Raw genomic sequence first — 20,516 nt, 5'->3', positions numbered from 1 at the left:
TCAAAATACAAAAGGCATTCCATACTTTCCAAATTAATAGCAATTTAACTGTACATTAAAATGCTTTCTAAACAAACTAGAGCAAGTTCAGTATTCTACTGCTGAGAAAGAGTCAAATTAGAAGAATATTCAGAACTCATTTGGGGCCTTTCATATTTTGTTTCTTTCTCAAGAACTAAGCATATAAGCATGCAAACTTCAGATACACACTGAAGAAGGGAGGTCAAGCACACATAATTTAAAAGTAGTCACACAGATATATTTCCTGAAAGAAAGGAGGTGTTGAAAACAACATACCTTCAAAGACATCGGTCATTTTACAAATGTGAGCAAAATTAGCTCCATTTGCCCACGTGTGTACTACATCCATTAGGTTGGGTCTGAAGGAGTTAAGGTAATTTTCTTCATCAATATCCAATTTTGCTTCTGCAGAAACCTTGGCAATTCTTTTAGCACATTCCTTTAAAAATATAAAAGGTTTTAAAGCTTATATTTTTAAAATCTAATCAAATAGATTATGTCATTTAACCAACACAGAAGGATTTCAGACACTGCTACACTAGGTTTTCTCTTCAGCTTGATAAACATGGGGATATTTTCCAGTTTTGAAGTGGAAGCTGAAACAGATTTTTAGGCTAAGTCAAAAAGTCCAAGGCTGAATGGGTTCAATCTTTGCAGGTTGGTCTAAGCTGCACAGATTGAATAAATAAGCAAGTGAACAGAAATTCACTTTTTGACTCCAGAAATGCAGCCACATGCTATGCCCGCAGGCCATAGCTGGGGGGACACTAGAGCATGCCTTCCTGCTCAGCTTGACTCAAGGCTAGCTGGCACACTCTGCAAGGCAGAGCCTGCAGGGGAGATGCAAGCATCCTGGGATGCTGGGGGACTGAGTTGACTTGAATTTGGAGGGGATCTAGGACAGAAGTTCAAGAAATGGATGTAACCTAAATCAGTTAAGTCTGATACTGCATCCATCCAGCTTTACCAGGAGCCAGGGGATGCTAGAGTACATATCCCTGTTTGGCTGAAGACGACAAGCTTGGGCCAAGGCTAGGCTGCCCACCCTGTGAGGGGCAGTTTGTGGGGGAGGTGAACAGTATCCTGGGATGCTGGGGGATTGTGAGTAAACTTGAATCTGGAGGGAAACTGGGATAAACTGATTTAACTAAATCAGTTAAGTACAAAACTACATCCAGCCAGGTTTATCTTAAACTGGTTTTAGCCATTTTGAAAGCAGTTTATGTGCACTGAACTTCTGTTGTGTTACAGATTTGAACCAGTTTCTGATCACTTATACCAATTTATGTGTCATTTCTGTCCCTAACCTTAAAACTTACGTAGATTAACAAGTAAACAAGTTACAGTCCAGTTATAAACTTAGATGTAACCTCTAAAAATAAGATGTTTAATATATACATGCCTGAGAGAAGGACTACTTAAAACAAAATAATCCACTGCTAGAGAGTTGAAGCTCTTTGGCTATTATCATGAAACAACGAATTGACTGATTTTACTAAACCTGATTTACCAAATGTCAATCTTGTAGTTGTTTTATGCATGATACTGTCACACTAAAAAAAATGAAATTCCCCTTGTAAACTTTACCTGCATTTGGCGAAGCGGTCCTGCCAGTTGTTCTGTCAATTTGGGCATTTCACTGGACTGAGAAAAAAAAATTTAAAACTCACAGCTGCAATATTCCTGCTGTAGATCCAATTAGTTTGAAAGCCAAAACTGCACTGCTACAATATATGTTACTTTTCTGCTAAACATTTATCACAAGTTCTCAAATCTAGTATTGTAAATACAAAATTTATATTAGAGTAGACAAAAAAAAAAATCACCTAGACACCTCTCTCAGAAGTGTAAACACATTTAAAAATAGAAAGCAAAAACTTAATAAAACATAAACTAATAGGAGAAAGGAGGCACTTATTTTCTCTGCCAAAGTATCCCTATAGTTTGATTTTATTAAATAATTTATTTTGAAATTATTCTGGAATACACCAAAGTCATTCTAGTTCTGAGTATGAAGCTTTTCATTATAAATATAGAAGTTTGTACAAAAAAATTACTTTCAAAAGATCTGTAAAATATTAATGGATATGAATGAGAATAGTTTGCCTAATCAAATGCAACAACCTTTCAAAACTAGACTCACTTAGTAATTAATAGATAGACGGCACAACCTCAAATGCTGTACTCTACTTCTTAACCTTGTTACACATGGCTTATATGCACATCATTTTCAGAACAGAGTATAGTTTACTGGCATCTGTTACACTGTACTTATAGAATTAACGCAGTGCTGCTACATTTTGCTATCTCTGTACCAACATCTTACATATTTAATTTTATTCCATAGTGGTAAGCAAGTATACTTTGTATTTCTTAAGTTAAGAGCTGCATTAACAGAAATAGTTAGCAATTGCTTTGATCTTGTTGAAAAAAACCCAGCTGAATCAGGACTCGGCCTGCGCTATGACTTTCCTTTGAAGCATGTGTGCGCATAGAGTTTCAACATAAGAAAACTGCGTCACATTTTAAAACAAGTAGCGATAGCATATGCTGTATGGTTATTAATTTTGAATTGCAGAAATCATATATGCCACAAGTCCTTGCTGACAAATAAAATTCAGACTCAATGAAAAGCTGGAATTAGGGTTGTGCGAAACGGCACCATTGCATTTCGACTTGCATTTCAAGGTTTTGACAGAACAGCGTTTCGTTTTGAATTCTGTTAGATTTGAAACCACTGTTCTGTTTTGTTTCGTTGAAACAGTAATGCTGTTTCGATGTTTTGCCCATAGGCTATAATGGGGAAGCTGGGTGCTCTCTCATCCAGCAGGCAGACTGGGGTCCGCATCCCGCATCCCCTGGAGGGCTGTGGGGGCTGTGCCAGTCCTCTTGGGGTCGCAGGTCCCTGATCAGCCCGCCAGATGAGGGAGGGAAGCCAGGTACTGCTGCCTAGGACCTGCGAGCTGGGGAAGGGAACTGAGTCTGAATGCTCAGTTTGCTCCCCCAGTGCTGCAATTGATCAGGCTGGGGAAGAGAACTGAGCCCAACTGCGCTGAGTTCCCTCCCCCAGGCCTACGACTGGGCCCAGTTGCTCAGTTCCCCTTCCCAGCTCTGCAATCCATCTGGCTGGGGAAGTGAACTGAGCCCAGCTGGATCAATCCTAGTGCTGGGGGGAGGGAAACAAAGCGATCAGGCTGTTTCCCTCCCCAACCCTGCAGTTGATTCGGCTAGGGAGGGAAACAGCATGATTGATCACAATGCAGGGAAGGGAAACTGAGTGATCGGGCTCAGTTCCCTTCCCCTGAGCTGCAATCAGTTTCCCACAGCTCGGCCGCAGGAGGTAGGGAAAGCCAGGGCTGCGGAGCTACTGGAAGCGCAGTCCTGGTTCTCCCATCTCCTACCACCTGGCTGCTTCAAAACGTTTCAGCTGGCCTTGTTTAGTTTCAAGGTTGTTTCAAAGCCCTTCATTTTGTTTTGATTTCGCCGTTTCAAACTTGAAATTAGTTGAAACACTGTCAAAACAAAACAGCTGGCGAAATTTCGTACAACCCTCACAGGAATATAATATTTTTTACGGTAACCAACCCTAAGACGCTGTTGTGAAGCGCTACATATACATTAAATGAACGAATAAACAAAGAAATGAGGCAAACTAAATATTAATTCTAAGATACTACATGTTCATCTGAAATACGGTCCAAACACTGTGTTTAGCTAGAGCTAAGCAAATAATTAATTGAAAAATGGATTCAGACAGAAAGATACTGAAACTATTTTCAAATTGAAATTGATTTTTGCAAAAAGTATCAGCTGAAAATGGGAGGAAAGTGTTTAAAATACTGACATTTTTGTTTCTACATTTCAACATGAAACATTTCATTTAAAAATACCAAAATGTTTTGTTCAGACGTTTAAAAAAACCCATTTCCATTTAAAAAAAAAAAAAAAATCAAAAATCAAAGAGTTTGTTTTTTTCAATTTAAAAATTATTCAAAAGTCAGAAAAGAAGAAAGGTTAAGTAACGCAAAACTGAAATGTTTATTTCTAGGATGAAGGAAGAGTTTAGGTCAACACAAGGCAACACTGAACAGCCTACACCCTTTTTCAGTTCATCAGCCAAACCTAAAAATTATTTAGGAGCTGAAGTAAGTTAGAAAAACTTAATCCATTTCTCAAGTGATGAAACCTCTGTGAAGCAAACAGATTTTACAAACTAGTGAAACATGTTTTATTTCAGGGGAAAATTTTTTTTTACCATTTTCCTGTTCAAGTTATTTTTCTTAAGTGTATCATTAATCCAGATTTCTCTTTTAAGATGAAAAACAATTTTTTCCATGCAAGAAAACACAGAAAGTGATGACTAAGCACAGCAGATAAGTCATCCAGTTTTATTTATTTAATCAAAGATTAGTATGGGGGAATGGGGGGAAGAAGGGTCTAGCCCATATGAGCTCAATAATTTTCAAGAAAGTTCACTTGGCAGGAAGAAATTCAGTATTTCAAAGACATGACATGACTCAGCTGTTGTAAATGCTATATTTATATTTGCGTGATATTTTCCAAAGATAGCAAAGATATCGGTAAAAACTTTAAAGAGTAGCACCCGCCAGGCAGATATACATCTCAGACTTTTATGTGTTTTGAGATGTAATGTGAATAACATCCTTGATCTCTGCATTATCTTCTCCTTTCCGATGGTGCTCTGGGTCCTCATTGGGAGTGTGTGTGCTGTTGGCACCCCCTGCCGATCAATATAAATACACTGCCTATGGTGGAGCTGCATGAATTTCTCCACAGTTAAAAGCTTCCAGTACTGTTAGGATTTCCCCCCTAAAGAACAGGCACCATGTTCTTCCTCTTTCGGAGCATTCTTAGTTTAGACTTTTAGGGAGAGGGTGGGCTTTACATGCCAAACACAAAAAACTTCACTAACACTGTATCACTACATGTGCCCAGAACAATAGGCTCATCATCCCAGAGGCAGATTCTTCAGCACATTTTGGCAAAAATCAAAGGAAGGAAAAAAATAAAGGATCACAAAAACAAAACACCTGTATTGATCATGCCTATTTCTATGAGTGAACCAAAGAAGTCACCAAGAATAGGAACAGATCAGAATACAGTATGCAGAAAATTATTTTGGGGAAATTGCAGCACTGAAGAAAGCTGCATGTTATTCTTTTAATTAATGAGCTCAGCTACTTAAGGTATCAGATGGCTATCAGATGGCCCAGATTCCACCAGACCTTTTTCTTGCATTGAAAAATACTGAATGGAATTAGCATCTCATGGTTGCCAATGAGAGTATAAGGGCCGATGAAGCTCTTTTTCATAGGTGAATTTAGCCTGTGTGATGTTTTGAACAGGAAAAGAATCAAAACCAGAGAAACAACACAACTTGCCAGCTGGCTTACTAAAATTAGGACCCAATTACTACTCTAAGACATTGCTGTCTTCCTGCACTTTCCCCTTGTTTTTAGACACCTTGGGAAAAATGCTCAGTAAAAAAACATAGGCCACAATAGTTCAGATGTAACCTGACGTTCTCTATATGAGATATTATTTTGTTAGTTTGCACTGTTCATTGTAATAGAACCTAATGTTACTAGCTTAGTTTGTGGAACAAAGATTGCAATAATCACCATATTGCTCTTCACCACACCATTACCTAGCCCTAGAATGGTTTTCTTGCTTCTCCCTCACTGGAGTTTTAGTTGCCTAGCACCTTCTGCCAGTAAATCATACTTGATACACTTCTCCCAGAGGATTTTCTTTTACTAACACTCTAGTTCTGTCATACTAATAAACTCCAATTATCCTGCTGTCTTTGTGGTACCTGAGAGAATTTACAAGAAATAAAGGTAAAATGCAGCATGCTCCCTAGTGAATCCTGTGGTTGTTGCAAAAGAGCTCAGAAAAGACTTAAAGCTTAGTCTCAGTTGTACTGAACAGTCTGGAAGTAGAAACCTGGGAATGCGTTTTCAGTAGAGCCCTAAGGTTTACAGGATGTGAATTTGGGGTTTTTCTACAACAGGTCTTGGAGAAACAAATCCAAGATTTCTCACTACTGGAAAGTAACTCACATTTTCCTGGAATACAAAACAGCTTAGTAATGCAGTTGCTTGTTCTGCAGATAAGTCATTGAAGAGCCCATTAAACATCATTTCTGTCAGGAGCAGTTCATCAGCACTAATGGGAAAAGAAGAGAATGAAGCACATAAAAGACCAGTTAAAAAAGTAAGTAATGCTATCCAATATCAATTCATTTTGCATAACATTTAGACAAGAGATAATGGCTTATTATTTCTGTCATTTTACTGGTATACTGAAAATGAATGTTTATTTTTTATTTCTGGGGGAAAGGAGAGAAGAAAGAAGAGATGCATAGATTCCTTTAACATTAGAAAGATTTATTGAACTGTAAAGATAAATCTCTCATTAACTCTCATCTATCTTAAAAGAGAAATGTTAGATAGTTAAGCCCAACTTCTGTTATGGTTTGTACAGATAGGACATCAATAAGATTGATGAAAGATTCAGAAAAAAGAAACAAAATAATAAAAGGGTTAGAATGCTTACTTTATAAGGGGTTGGGAAACTAGGATTGTAGTTGTTGGAGATGAGATGGCTAACAACTTGCATTTTTCAAGAAAATTAAAGGGAATAGGAACTTGAGTTCTATGTATTTATAAAATCTAAACTCATATTGATACAAATAATAATGCCACCAGTTGGGCAGATAATTATGAGATTTTTCTTTGGATTGGGCATATCCTAAAACTTCTGTAATATATTTTTCAGGCTTTTTCTGGGTAAATACATGATGAAAGCAAAATGTAAATTCCTAAATGACAAGGAAGTCCAGGGTTTTATAAATTACAGGCCAACTTTTGTAAACAGTTTAATTCTGCTATATTATGGGGTGTAATCATAAAACGAATCTGGAAAACAACAAATAATTTAGGCAACATTTCCTGGGAGCGCACATAAAAGAGCAAATAATATTACAGCAGTAAGTACAAAGAAAAGAACTCAACTGGTACTTAAGAATTAAAAATTATTAGGAATACAGCCACTTGTATAAAAACAACCCTAATTTTCCAAGGCATTTTAAATAATTTCAAATACAATCTTTTTTTTTGTGGAAATAAACATAATGCAGTATATATCGACCAAACACATTACCTCAATAAAATAAAATGCACCATTACACTGTTATTTCTGTGCCATTTAGCATCAGTTTGTAGTCTCCAGTAGTGTCTTTATCACTAACTGACAGCTACTGTCACAGTGAAGAGTTTATGGACAATACTAGAATAAGGAAACAAGGCAGGTGGGTACAGGAACGCAGGGTGTTCTGCAGTGCTGTCAAAAGGCACAGTAGGATGGTTAGAGAGTTTCACTACAAATCCAAAGGCGTAAATTTGAGCCTCATTCTGGACTCTGACCCAACTGTTAATGGGTACATATGGGTCATCAGGCTGGTGAACCAAAGGCAACTAGATGGGAGCCAGCCAAAACACTCCCTTACATGGCACTGGATATGATGCTGTGAATATCACTGATGCTGTGAATATTAGAAATGGAACACAAACACCAGTGGAGACACAGCAACATACACATGCATGACATTATACATTTTCCACAGTAACCAGTTACCTGCTGATTTCACAAGCAACCCTTCCTTTCAACTCTATGACATCAGAGGACGTGGCAAAACCCAACCTTCTCAAAACACGTTTGCGGCATTTGAGCTCATCCATTTGTAAGACAGTTCTGGCTTTCTTCAGTTCTCGCTTTGCTGCTTTAATATCCACAGCAATCTGTAACACCCAAAAGCATACAAAAAATCCATCAGTATTATCATGCTAAGCAGTTGCTCAGATACCATTAGCACAGGGGCGGGAAATTATTTTGGGCGGAGTGCTGCTTACCCAGTTTTGGTAGGCTGTTGATGGGTGCATGGGTAGCTCCGCCCTTTGACAGGTGTCCCGCCCCCTGGTCACCATCTTGGGACCAGTGTCCTAATGTCTTGGGACCAATGTCCCAGGGCCAGCACCAGTGAGGCAGACAGGCAGGGGACTGTGGAGCCAGGCTGGGCTGCACCAGCAGGGAGCGGAGAGCTGGCCTGGCTCCACAGAGCCTGTGCCATCTGGGACCCTGCGCTCCTGTCACCCTGCTCTGGGCCCCACCCACCAGCACTGGCGCTGGGACACCAGTGTGGGCCCTGTGCTCCCACTGGCTCCCTACCCGCTCACACCCAGTGCCCCCTAGCCCTGCGGTATAGACAGGGGCAGCAGACAGCCCTGACCCCCTGCTTGCCAGCAGGGAAGAATCTAGTGCTAAGCGTGGGGAAAAGTGGCCCCTCGCCCACCCTATGGCCGGTGCTCCCTGCTGCAGGTGCTCGCAGCCTGCATGGGGCTGTCAAGAGCTGGCACAGGCAGCCTCATGCGGGCTGCAGGTGGCTGCAGTGCAGGGCACTGGCCATGGGCAGGGAGAGGGGCCACTCTTCCCCACGCTCAGCACCAGCTTGTAACCCACCCCACTGCCAGCCTGGCAATGGGGTGGGGCAGGTTACAAGGTGGTGCTGAGCAATAGTGGGGGGGAAGAGGAGAAAGCAGCCCCTTGCTCTCCCACCTCATCCTCATTAAAAAACTAGGCGACTGTGGCATTGATGCCTACACAGTCAGATGGATTGCAGATTGGCTCAAGGGTTGTACTCAAGACCGGGTGGACCGGTCATATTCGACCTAGGGAGAAGTGGGCAGCGGAGTCCCCCAGGGCTCGATCCTTGGGCCCATGCTGTTCAATCTCTTTATCAGCGAAGTTGGACAATAGGGTGAAAAGCAACCTGTTTAAATTCGCTGATGATACCAAAATTTGGGGTGAGGTGAGCACGCTAGTAGGGACGGAAAGACTGCAGCAAGACCTGGATAGGTTGCAGGGGTGAGCTAACAAAGGATATGTTTCAATACTGACAAGTGCAGGGTGCTGCACTTGGGCAGCAGTAACCAGCAGCACACTTATAAGATGGGAAACGCCCTTCTTGAGAGCACAGAGGCAGAAAGGGATCTTGGAGTCATTACTGACTCCAAGATGAACATGGGCCGACAATGCAAGGTCACAGTTGGCAGGGCTAACCGCACCTTGTCATGCATCCACAGGTGCATCTCAAGCAGGGCCAAGGAGGTGATCCTCCCCCTCTACGCGACACTGGTCAGGCCACAGCTGCAGTACTGTGGCCAGTTCTGTGCGCCCCACTTCAGGAGGGATGTGGACAACATTGAGAGGGTCCAGAGGAGGGCCACCCGCATGATCCGGGGACAACACGGCAGACCCTACAATGAGAGGGTCTGCGGGAACTAAACCTGTTCAGCCTTCACAAGAGAAGGCTGAGGGGGGACCTGGTGACTGTCTATAAACTCACTAGGGGGGACAGGAAGGGTTTGGGAGAGACCTTGTTTCCCCTAGCGCCCCCTGGCATAACAAGGAATAATGGCCATAAATTGTTGGAGAGTAGGTTTAGATTAGACATCCGTAAGAACTACTTCACGGTCAGGGCGGCTAGGATCTGGAACCAACTTCCAAGGGAAATGGTGCTGGCTCCTACCCTGGGGGTCTTTAAGAAGAGGTTTGATGTCTACCTGGCTGGAGTCATTTGAGCCCAGTTTTTCTCCTGCCCAGGCGGGGGGTCGGACTTGAAGTTCTACAGGGTTCCTTCCGACCCAACTTCTATGACTATGATTCTATGACTGGCGCCCCATGCTGCAGCCACATGCAGCCTGCCTGGGGCTGCCTGTGCCTGCTCTGGACAGCCCTGCACAGGCTGCAAGAGCCTGCAGTGCCGGCCATGGGGCGGGCGAGGGGCTGCTTTTCTCCACACAGGGAAGGAGCCCAGAGAAAAGCTCAGTGGCGGGTGGGGTGGAGGGGGGGTGGAGGGAAGGAGGGAGGAGTGGCCACTCCCACATCCCACACCTGGTGCCCCACGCTGCAGGTGATCGCATCCTGCAAGGGGGTGTCCGAGCAGGCACAGGCAGCCTCGTGCGGGCTGCAAGCAGTTGAAGTGCGGGCATCAAGGGGTCACCTCCCCACTCCCTCCTTGCCCAGGGACCCCCCCACACACACACTTATCTGAGCTTCCTGTGCTGGGGCTTCCAGCTGGAGGGTGGGGCCGGGCAGGCCCCACTGTTTTTGAAGCCCGCTGGGCTTCCCCTGGATCCTACTGCCCTTGATTCCTGTTATTTTTTACAGGAACCAAGAGCAGAGAAATATTAATTACTATACATTTTTTTAGGGGCCGGACAGAATGGCCTTGTGGGCTGGATCTGGCCTACGGGCCATATTTGCCCACCCTTGCATTAGCAGAATACAGATAGTTGCATTAGAAAGACATGGCTCTGAATTCAGAGCCTTCATCACTGTGGTATCTGAACACCCCAAAAAACAAATGCATCTTATATCTGTAAGATGTAGGGAAATTATTATCACTATTTCTATTTTACACACAGGTATGGAGGCACTGAAAAATTAACTGACATAAGAAACCTGGGACACAGTAGAGAACTGAACCCTCATCTCTTGAGTCCTGAGATAGTTTTTTCACTACAAGCCTATCCAACCAAATTGGAGGCCTAATTCTGGACTAATTTACAATATGATGGTTGCACTTGAGTCCCCTAACTTGAACGGAGTAGCACTTTACTTCAGCAGTAAGCCCACCCATTTCAATAGGGGTATTATGCTCAGTGAAAGAATACAAATTCAGCATGAGGGTGAAAAAACGAAGACACTCTGCAGTGTTAGAATAAATGTAAAAAAAAAGAAGAGAATTAGGCCTAGTGTGTGTGTGTGATTTCCCTTACTTAGATTACTTTGCGTGTCCTGGATCAGTTAAGTAGTCTTTATATCAGACCTACCAATCTTCTTAAATTTATATATGGGACCAGTCATATATAACGTAGAGAAATAGCCAACTACATATGTAGATTACATACTTGAAACTGCACATTATTTTAATTATATAGTAAAAGCTTTGTTATCCGGCACCTACGGGGAACGGAGAGTGCTGGATAACAAAATATGCCGGATAACTAAGCGGTCCGAACAGGCATCTTTGCCTGTTCTGACTGCTGCCTGTCCCACCCCCCGGTGCGTTGCCGCCCCTCCCTTGGGCCCCAAGGGACAGGGAGGGAGGACCCACACAAGCTGCTATGCCCCAGGCCGGGGGAGCTCCACAAAACCCAAAGTGCCACGGTGGGCACTTCTGGTTTCACTTTCCCCTTACAAGCTAGCATGCCGGTTAACAGAGCATGCCAGCTGGTAAGGTGCCGGATAACTCTGCTTTTACTGTGCAAAGTTACTATTTACTTTTTCCTTAATACTTAGGATTCTGTAGCAGCTGAGCAACTTCTGGTTCCTCCCAGTTTTCCCTAATAAGCAAATCTGATCAAGTTAAACTTAACCGTGTACCAAATGCCTCAAAAGAAACAGAAGTGCTCAGCATCAAAAACCCAGGCTCAATTCAGACAGCAGCACTGAGACTCAATCAGGTTTAAAGTGACTGTAATTTGGATTTTCAATTAAAATAATGTATCCAGTAAAAGGAGTAAACGTATCTGTTCCCCATCGGTTGCCGAAATAGATAATACCTTACCTGGGCTTTTCTTTCACAAAGCTTATAAACTGTCTCCAAATTGGGATCATTATGAAGTGGGTGTGAATACATCCTATGCTCAAATGCTTCTATTTTTTGAATGACCTTTTTCAGCCCTTGATCTTTGATACCCATGTCGTCAATAGGATCTAGCAATGGTACACCATCAGGGAACCGCTTTTGAACTTCCTGAAACAAAGGGATTACAAATGCATTATTGTAATGCAGACAACAGCAGCAAATGGGAATATTTAAGCTTTAAGTGCATTTCTAATGAGCAGACTGAAAACCAGGTAGCAGAGTTATATTATTTTATAAATTTATGCTGCTTCAGTAAAACCTTTAGCTGTGGTTTTTATTTGTAGATTTCAACATTTTTTAAAGCCAGGCAAAAGCACTGGTTGCTTTCAAACACAAATGCTTTATGTGCAACTAAGTTTCAGAAATGCTACACCTTAGATAATCGAACACAGGGAGCAGGTCAGAATGTACATGCTTCAATAAGTTTGGCATACATTCTAGTGGAACTTACCTGTATAGACTTTAACACACTTTGTCTATTATCAATAGGTCTCAGATCTTTGGGTATGTAAAGTCGGACACTGCTGATAGCTGCGAGAAGATGCACCAAAACAGGAACCACCTGTCACAACAGAGTGTGGTAAACAAAACATTAATAATTGGGAGATTTCAAATTTTTTTGATTCACTGCATTTATGATAAACTTCACTTTTTATTGATTTCAAATTTCTGTGCAGTAAACAAGCTGCTTTTTACTTTGCAAGTTTCATTCTTATATGTTTTCCAATGTGTGAAAGTTTTGGGATATTCAATCGCTGGAAAGTATTATTCACAGAAAAAGGAATTTTATCAATGGGCAGACTCCATCTGAGTACTTTGGGCCTCTGGGACAGGAGCCAGCAGAACTGATAAGGTTAAGAGAAGGAAGAGGAAAAGGCTGGGAGAGACTTGTGTTGTATCTACATCTGGTTTTAGTAAACAGGAAGAAAATGATTAAGTGAATAAGGATACAGTGATGGATAAAAGGGATACATAAGGGTAGGAGAATGGTGAGCAAGGAAAAAGAATGTAGAAAGAAGATGGTAGTCTGGTAGTTCATACACTTAGAAAAAATTCCTGATAGAAACTTGGAAGCTGTCAGTAAGAAACAGCTTGAGTGTTTGCATACTAGCCTGGAGAATACAACCGAGAAATCGGAATTACTGGTATAGGACATGACACTGGACACCACACGGATAACAAAATATGGTGAAAAACAAACAAAAAATCTCAATTAAAACACAGGTATTGGAAGGTATACACTGTTCAGTAATGAGAGAAAAATAAAAGGGGAATGCTGTATGGGAGCATTCTTTGCTAATGATGTGACAGACTTAAAAGGACTAAGAAGGGATAGCAGAATCTGTTGGGACAAAAATCTCTTTAGAAAAGCCTGGTGAGAGGGGCTGCCAGGGTAGTACTGGGACCTGTTACAAATTTAGAGTTGGATTTGGATGACATATCTGGGGTTGGAAGAAAAATGTATCAGGGAGACTGATTTCCCAGGTACAGCCTGGGGATCAAATACTAATAATAGTAGGGTCCAAGCATTACTGGATGTCATAGCCAACAGTTACAAACCAAGAGTTGTTACTATGGACTGGGACCTTTTCTTGTGCAGGGACTGGGACTTCCCTACCGTGATGCAAGACAGACTCGAGGGGAACGCCTCCAGACCTCAGGTTGGGGAGGACCAGGTTAGAGAGCTTCTGGAGGGGCTGGACGTGTTCAAATCAGCGGGTCCAGAAGCTCTCCACCCCAGGGTGTTGAGGGAGCTAGCTGGGGTTATTGCAGGGCCCTTGTCACGGCTTTACGAGTGCTCGTGGTGCTCAGGCCAGGTGCCAGATGATTGGAAGATAGCCAACATGGTCCCCATCTTTAAAAAAGGGAGGTGGGAGGACCCGGGCAACTATAGGCCTGTCAATCTTACCTCAATCCTAGGGAAACTCTTTGAGAAGATCATCAAGGAGCACATCTGTGATAGGCCAGTTTCAGGGATGATGCTCAAGGGCAACCACCATGGTTTCATTAGGGGCAGGTCATGTCAGACCAACCTGACTGCCTTTTATGATCAGATCACAAAAGCATTGGATGCAGGTGTTGCCATGATGTAGTCTTTCTGGACTTCAGCAAGGCCTTTGACACCGTCTCCCACCCCATCCTCATTAAAAATCTAGGTGACTGTGGCATTGATGCCTACACAGTCAGATGGATTGCAGATTGGCTCAAGGGTCGTACTCAAGAGGGTGGTGGTGGACGGGTCAGATTCAACCTGGGGAGAAGTGGGCAGCGGAGTCTCCCAGGGCTCGATCCTTGGGCCCGCGCTATTCAATTTCTTTATCAGCGAGTTGGACGATGGGGTGAAAAGCAACCTGTTTAAATTAGCTGATGATACCAAAATCTGGGGCAAGGTGAGCACGCCAGTAAGGAGGGAAAGACTGCAGCAAGACCTGAATAGGTTGCAGGGGTGGGCTAACAAAAACAGGATGCGTTTCAATACTGACAAGTGCAGGGTGTTGCACTTAGGCAGTAGTAACCAGCAGCACACTTATAAGATGGGAAACGCCCTTCTTGAGAGCATGGAAGCAGAAAGGGATCTTGGAGTCATTACTGACTCCAAGATGAACATGGGCCGACAATGCAAGGTCACAGTTGGCAGGGCTAACCGCACCTTGTCGTGCATCCACAGATGCATCTCAAGTAGGGCCAAGGAGGTGATCCTCCCCCTCTATGCGACATTGGTCAGGCCACAGCTGCAGTACTGTGGCCAGTTCTGGGCGCCCCACTTCAGGAGGGATGTGGACAACATGGAGAGGGTCCAGAGGAGGGCCACACACATGATCTGGGGACAACAGGGCAGACCCTACAATGAGAGATTGTGGGACCTGAACCTGTTCAGCCTTCACAAGAGAAGGCTGAGGGGGGACCTGGTGACCGTCTATAAACTCACTAGGGGGGACCAGAAGGGTTTGGGAGAGACCTTGTTTCCCCTAGCGCCCCCTGGCATAACAAGGAATAATGGTCACAAGTTGTTGGAGAGTAGGTTTAGATTAGACATCGGTAAGAAGTACTTCACAGTCAGGGCGGCTAGGAGCTGGAACCAACTTCCAAGGGAAGCGGTGCTGGCTCCTACCCTGTGGGTCTTTAAGAGGAGGCTTGATGCCTACCTGGCTGGAGTCATTTGAGCCCAGTTTTTCTCCTGCCCAGGCAGGGGGTCAGACTTGAAGATCTACAAGGCCCCTTCCAACCCTGCTTCTATGATTCTATGACCTGGTTCTGATAAGCAGCGAGGATACCATATGAAGAACCTGTTACAGACTATCATATTGGAACATGTGCTGACTGTGTTTTAATTAAAAGATATATGCAAGAGTAGCTCTGTAGCTAAGAGCATGGGCATAAGAACAATCTACTGTGAGGCAAACAAAGGCAGTTTTTCAACACATCAGCTGCCTGCGTACAGTTTCACTCACAGCTAAGATGCTACAGATTAGCGTTCATCATTTACCAAGGGGCAAGCGTGCACACGGGTAGTTGCTGTGGTGTGGCAGGTCTGCTGCAAATCCATGTCCCCCCCCCCACTTTTTATAAATCAGTAACTCATTTGTGTGCCTGTGTCCTAATACCATCAAGTCCAAAAGAAAAAACTGAAAAATGAAGGTGAAGTCAACTTTACTGAAGAGATCCAGGACTGTGGAGACCTGGAAAAAGGTACAAAACTACAGTGAAACTGTGCCTCAAACAACAGGTAAAATCTTGTACATGATAGCTCCAGACCTAAAAAGAATGAGAAAATAGTAGGGCTAGACAGGACCTGAGGAGATAATCTAGTTCAATCCACTGCTCCAAACAACCTCATTTTACATTTTAACTGACTAGCTTTCTTGCATATGTACTGGCCTCTGGCTGCTTTACTATTCCATCCAGAAAGAGCACAGACCAACTGCAGATGCTTCCTCTGCCTGATAAAGGGTATCTGTATCCTAAAACTTGCAAATAATTTTTCCAACTGAGTTGCTCTAATAAAAGACACCCCAAACCATCATCTACAAGTGCTTGTCTAACTTAGTCCAAAAGCTATACAAATACCCCTTTCACACAAGACACACCGCCCAAAGATACTAAGAACACTTTGATTTACTATAGGTAAAACAAGGGGACAAGGGCACTGTCAACACCCTGCCATTGCAAGGGCAGCTGAATACATTTGAGAGCTCCAAAGAGGAGGAACAATTCTGCTTCACAGTAGCTAAAATCCCCCACAGTATGTGCATGTGTGGTGGAGGGTTGAAGAGTGCAAATTGCTAAAAGTTGAGGCGAGTTGAGTTGGACCTTGCAAAAGATATTAAGACAAACAGTAGAAGGTTGTTCAGACTCATAAATAAAAGGACAAAGGACGCAGAAATTGAACCTCTATGCAGAGCATGCGACAGAGATGAAAGATTATTTGGGTATGAGCTTGAAGCTAAATAAATACCTTCTCAGTCTTCAATAAGAATGAGTCACATTCATAGAAAAGTAGGGTTGGAAGGGAGGTCTAGTCCAACCCCTTGCCTGAGGCAAGATCACCTCTATACAAACTATCACATACAACCATACTCTAAACTCTACATAAGACTACCCTCAACCCTGATACACTATAGACCTAACACCTACCTGCCACAGGTAAAGCAGGTAAATCTTAGACTGAGCTCTGCCATTTTAAACCAGTCTATGTGCCAAACTTCTGTTGAATTACAGGTATAGATCAGTTTCTGATCATTTATATCAGTAAAAGTATAATGTCTGTTCCTGGCCTGTGAGACATTAACATGCTGTTGCTGCAAAAAATGGTAAACATAGGTATCAGATGAGGTACTTCCAAAAGAAGTAATATCTCAAAGCCAAGGTGCAAGGCCCTGTTGTGAACTCAAGTCTAAAATACTGTGAACAGTTTTGGTCCTCCACACCCAAAAAAGAGGATATTAAACCTCAATAGTTGCAGGGCTACTAGGACAGCTGGAAGAATGGAAAGCCAGCTTTGAAAGGAGTCTAAAATGAGTCACGGCATGTTTAGGAAACAAAGGTTGATTCTGCAAGAACATCAGGAGGTAAAGCACCAGCAAAGGGGGATAAAAAGAACTATTTCATCCCCCCAAAAAAGGCAATGTTGGCACAAGAAAGAATAGATATATAAACTGACCATGAACATATTTAGGCTGGAAGTTAGAAAGCAGTTTTTGACTAAGCAAGGCGTGAAGTTCTGGAACAGCCTCCCAAATGGAACAGTGCAAGCAAAAACCTGCCATGCTTTTAAAATGGAGCTTGTTAAGTTTATTAAAGGGATTATATTGCCTGGAGTAACAGAAGACTGGACACAATAACAAAGGAGGTCCTTTCTAATTCTGTTTTTTTATATTCCAGAGCTGTAATAACTGTATACTGTAAGCCATGATGAAATGTTAGCTAAAGACTTCTATTTTGTGATTGATTCTCTGGCCATGTAAAAGTGAAAGTGAATGATGCTGGCAGAGTGTTCAAAATAATAATCAACTGCAGGCTCCTTCCAAGCTTGCCTTAGTGAAATGTCAGTTATAACATTAACAGGTGCCTGCTTTATGACAAAGTAACTTAAAGCTTTATGGGTCTTGTGTATATAACAGAGATCATGCCAGATTAACTTGGAAAAATATGAACTCAGGCCCAGGTCCTCAAAGGTATTTGGGGGCCCAACTCCCCCTGCACTCAATCAGAGTTAGGCTCCTAACCACCTTCAAGGATGTGGGCCAAACTAACAGAGGGTGATGTTACAGGTTACCTTTAAACCAACATAAAAGCACTTAAAATGGAAGCATTCACCTGTTAAAGGGTGTTAAAGCCATGGTGAGAACCCTCTAAACTTTTTCTCAGCCCTTTCCTTTCCTCTGTTTTGTGGGCAAACTTTCAACCCTCCTGAACTCTACTGCCCAGAAGGTACGAGACATTTACTGAGCAGACAGCTAATTAACTGTAAAATCTCAGCGTCTACACATGCGCTCCTATTAGGGTGCTCAAAACTAATAAATTGCAGCAGGGTAAGACTTGTAAATACAAGTCCTACTGTGCTGTGGGGTTTTTTTTTGCATGCAGCAGTGCATGCGTAGGTACTGAGCTGGCTGGCTGGGGCACGTGGGTGCTACATGCCAGCTACTCCACATTGAAGCACCCCTGTGCTCCAGCCAGGCCCTCCACAGCACAGTGGGTTGGCAGGCTGACTGACCCATGAGGGCCCCTGCCAGTTGGGGCTGTTGTGACTCTCCTCAAATGTGCCGTGGTTCGGGCACACATGCAAACTGTGCACCCAAGAGCTTCCTGGGAGCAATAAACTGTGGAGCGATAAGCTCTGTGGTTTATTGTTGCCGCCTAATGGGATGTAGATCCACCTTCAATTGTTACAGAGTTTAAGGTTTGGTATCTTTGTATTTAGATTTCAGAACACAGGCATACAAAAGTACTCTTCACAAATTTTAGAAAACTAACTTCAATGCTAAAGCCCCAATTCAGCAAGGTACCTGAACACACACACACACTTTGATAATAATAATAATCTAGTAACATATTAATCTAATAATAGATGTGTATTATCCTCATGAGGAATTTAATACAAGTTGTTCATAATTATAATGTGAAATTAAAAAATATATCATTCTAAATATTGTATTTTTAATATCTTTGTTCTATTTAGCAACATGGGAATGCTTATGTATTTTAACTAAGAATCTATTATAACATAGTAGTTGTATTAAATTATACTATACAGAAGCAGCATTAGATTAGGGATGTTAAAGAAATAAGTGTACCAAAGCAACTTCTTCTATTACACTAGGTTTAGTGGTAGATAAGTCAGAGTCTGTACGGTTTACCATGTATAAGAAGAATGCTTAGTGTGGAGTGCCAAAGGGGTAAACCTGACATCCTGCAAAACTCATTCATTTTTGATTTAATAATCATCTTTGGGAGTGTTGGATCATTTTCTATAGCACAAGGTGTTACCCAATTTTTGAATGACCAAAAGTTGAAAAGCACTTCTATAAAGTATTCACTAGGAAACCTGCAATATAATTATATCTGGAAGAAGACTAAAATACTTGCAAGGTTTTGACAAAGAAAACCAAATATTGTAGGTTTCCAGATGTTTATTGTATAGAGAAAACCACCATAGTCCAGTCTGGTAAGATATATATTATCCAAGTTTCAGACTAGAAGTTCAAGTTAATAAAAATGAACCAAATTGTGCAACCCAAACATCAAAACATTTTGCCACTTGTAAAGTTTTCTTTTCATCACCATTGGCAATTCCTTCTGGTCATGGATGATTGTCTTCCATGGCTGCTTTAGCTGTAAGTCTGAAGATGTCTGACAAGGCCAATCCAGGATCAGCCAGTTCTGTTGCAACTCAGGCACATGTTTCTGTGCAAGGGCGAGAGGCTCTGGATTCTTGGTTTGGTCTGTAACATACTGTTTCTGCAGCTCCCTCTTTTTGTCTCCCGTTGTCACCATAAGTTTTCAAAGTACTGATTTCCTTGCAGCAGACTGTTCCTGTATTTGAGGAGGTCCTTGCAACTGTCTCTCATGAGTTGATGTCAACGTTGCATTCTTTCAAGTTGGCCTTGAGGATGTCCTTGAAACACCTTCTCTGCTCTCCTCTTGAGTGTATGCCTTGATTGAGCTAGAATAAGAGTCTGGAGTCAGACAAGCAGATGACATGGCTGACCTAGTGAAGTTGATGTTGGATGCTCGTGGTGTTTACTTGTATGAGGACGCTAATATTGGTGCATGTGACCTCCCACTGGAGATGAAGGATCTTCTGTAGGCAGCATTGACGGTACTTCTCACTGCAACTTGAGATGTCTCCTGTATGTTGTCCACATCAGTACAGTAAGGTAGGGATCCTGACTGCTTGATAAACCATGAGGCTTGGTTTCGAATCTGATGCTGTGATCCTCAGGCATTCAAAGTCTGCACTTGCACATTTGAGGCACCGCTGAAATTCTTAATAGATGTCAGCCTTCTAGGAAAGACGGCTTCCAAGATGCAGGGAATTCTCAACATTCTAGAGTCTCACCGTGAATCTGAATGACCAGATCTGGGGACTGCTCATTAAGAGCTTGTGGATAGAGGACCTTAGTCTTCTGAACATTAAGTGTCAGTTCCACTTTCTTATATGCCTTCGGAAAGATGCTGACAATTGCCTGAAGGTCTGCTTCTGAGTAACCACACACTACAGCATCTGCTTCATATGCCTTGTCGTTCATCTGCTTGATGGCATTCCTTACCTCATCAAGGGCTGGAGAGAGTCCAAGATTGTCTCTGGCTGGGTGTTGTAAGATGGAATTGAGAACACTCTTGTCAACAGAGTATTGACTGAGGTGGTCTTCAAAATGCTTCTTCCAACAGGAACTGATGGCTCCCTTTTCCTGGATCAGGTCTCCTCCATCCTTAGGTCTCAAGGGGTGTGGCTTTTGATGGCATTAAAAAAAACTATGCATACTGTTGATGTCAGTGAAATGTTGAATCTCCTTTCCCTCGTCTTCCCACCATCTGTTCTTTTCCTTTGCACCTCTGCTTTGGCTGGCTGGTGATTTGATTTCTTTTGTTTGAAATTGGTGTCATTCTGCTAAGTACAAAATGCACTTGCAGTCAAACAACTTTTGGATCTTTCACAGTTTCATAGTTAGTAGGGTCACAAGGGACCTGAGCAGATCATCAAGTCCAAACCCCTGCCATGGCAGGAAAGAGTACTGGGGTCAAATGACCCCAGCAA

General features: G+C 42.6%; 1 protein-coding gene and 1 long non-coding RNA gene across 2 annotated transcripts in view; both read right to left on the bottom strand.

The window, feature by feature from the left end:
• The window catches only part of SKIV2L2 (Ski2 like RNA helicase 2), a 92,268-nt gene that overhangs the window by 7,685 nt on the left and 64,067 nt on the right, over positions 1-20,516 (bottom strand). Inside the window, exons 20-25 of the mRNA XM_019532066.1 lie at positions 12,207-12,317; positions 11,675-11,863; positions 7,681-7,844; positions 6,105-6,210; positions 1,609-1,665; positions 298-460 (exon numbers count right to left, since the gene is read on the bottom strand). Of these exons, the coding sequence (XP_019387611.1) occupies positions 298-460; positions 1,609-1,665; positions 6,105-6,210; positions 7,681-7,844; positions 11,675-11,863; positions 12,207-12,317 (790 nt within the window). The remainder of the gene's footprint in view (positions 1-297; positions 461-1,608; positions 1,666-6,104; positions 6,211-7,680; positions 7,845-11,674; positions 11,864-12,206; positions 12,318-20,516) is intronic.
• The window catches only part of LOC109307913, an 11,184-nt gene continuing 4,025 nt past the window's right edge, over positions 13,358-20,516 (bottom strand). The window contains exon 3 of the long non-coding RNA XR_002100400.1: positions 13,358-13,369. This is a non-coding gene — a long non-coding RNA (uncharacterized LOC109307913). The remainder of the gene's footprint in view (positions 13,370-20,516) is intronic.

Source organism: Crocodylus porosus, unplaced genomic scaffold (assembly GCF_001723895.1).
Source record: "Crocodylus porosus isolate Cpor-Errol unplaced genomic scaffold, CroPor_comp1, whole genome shotgun sequence".
Taxonomy (NCBI): domain Eukaryota; kingdom Metazoa; phylum Chordata; order Crocodylia; family Crocodylidae; genus Crocodylus; species Crocodylus porosus.
Note: the sequence above shows the minus strand (reverse complement) of the source record. Positions and strands in the feature narration are given on the sequence as shown.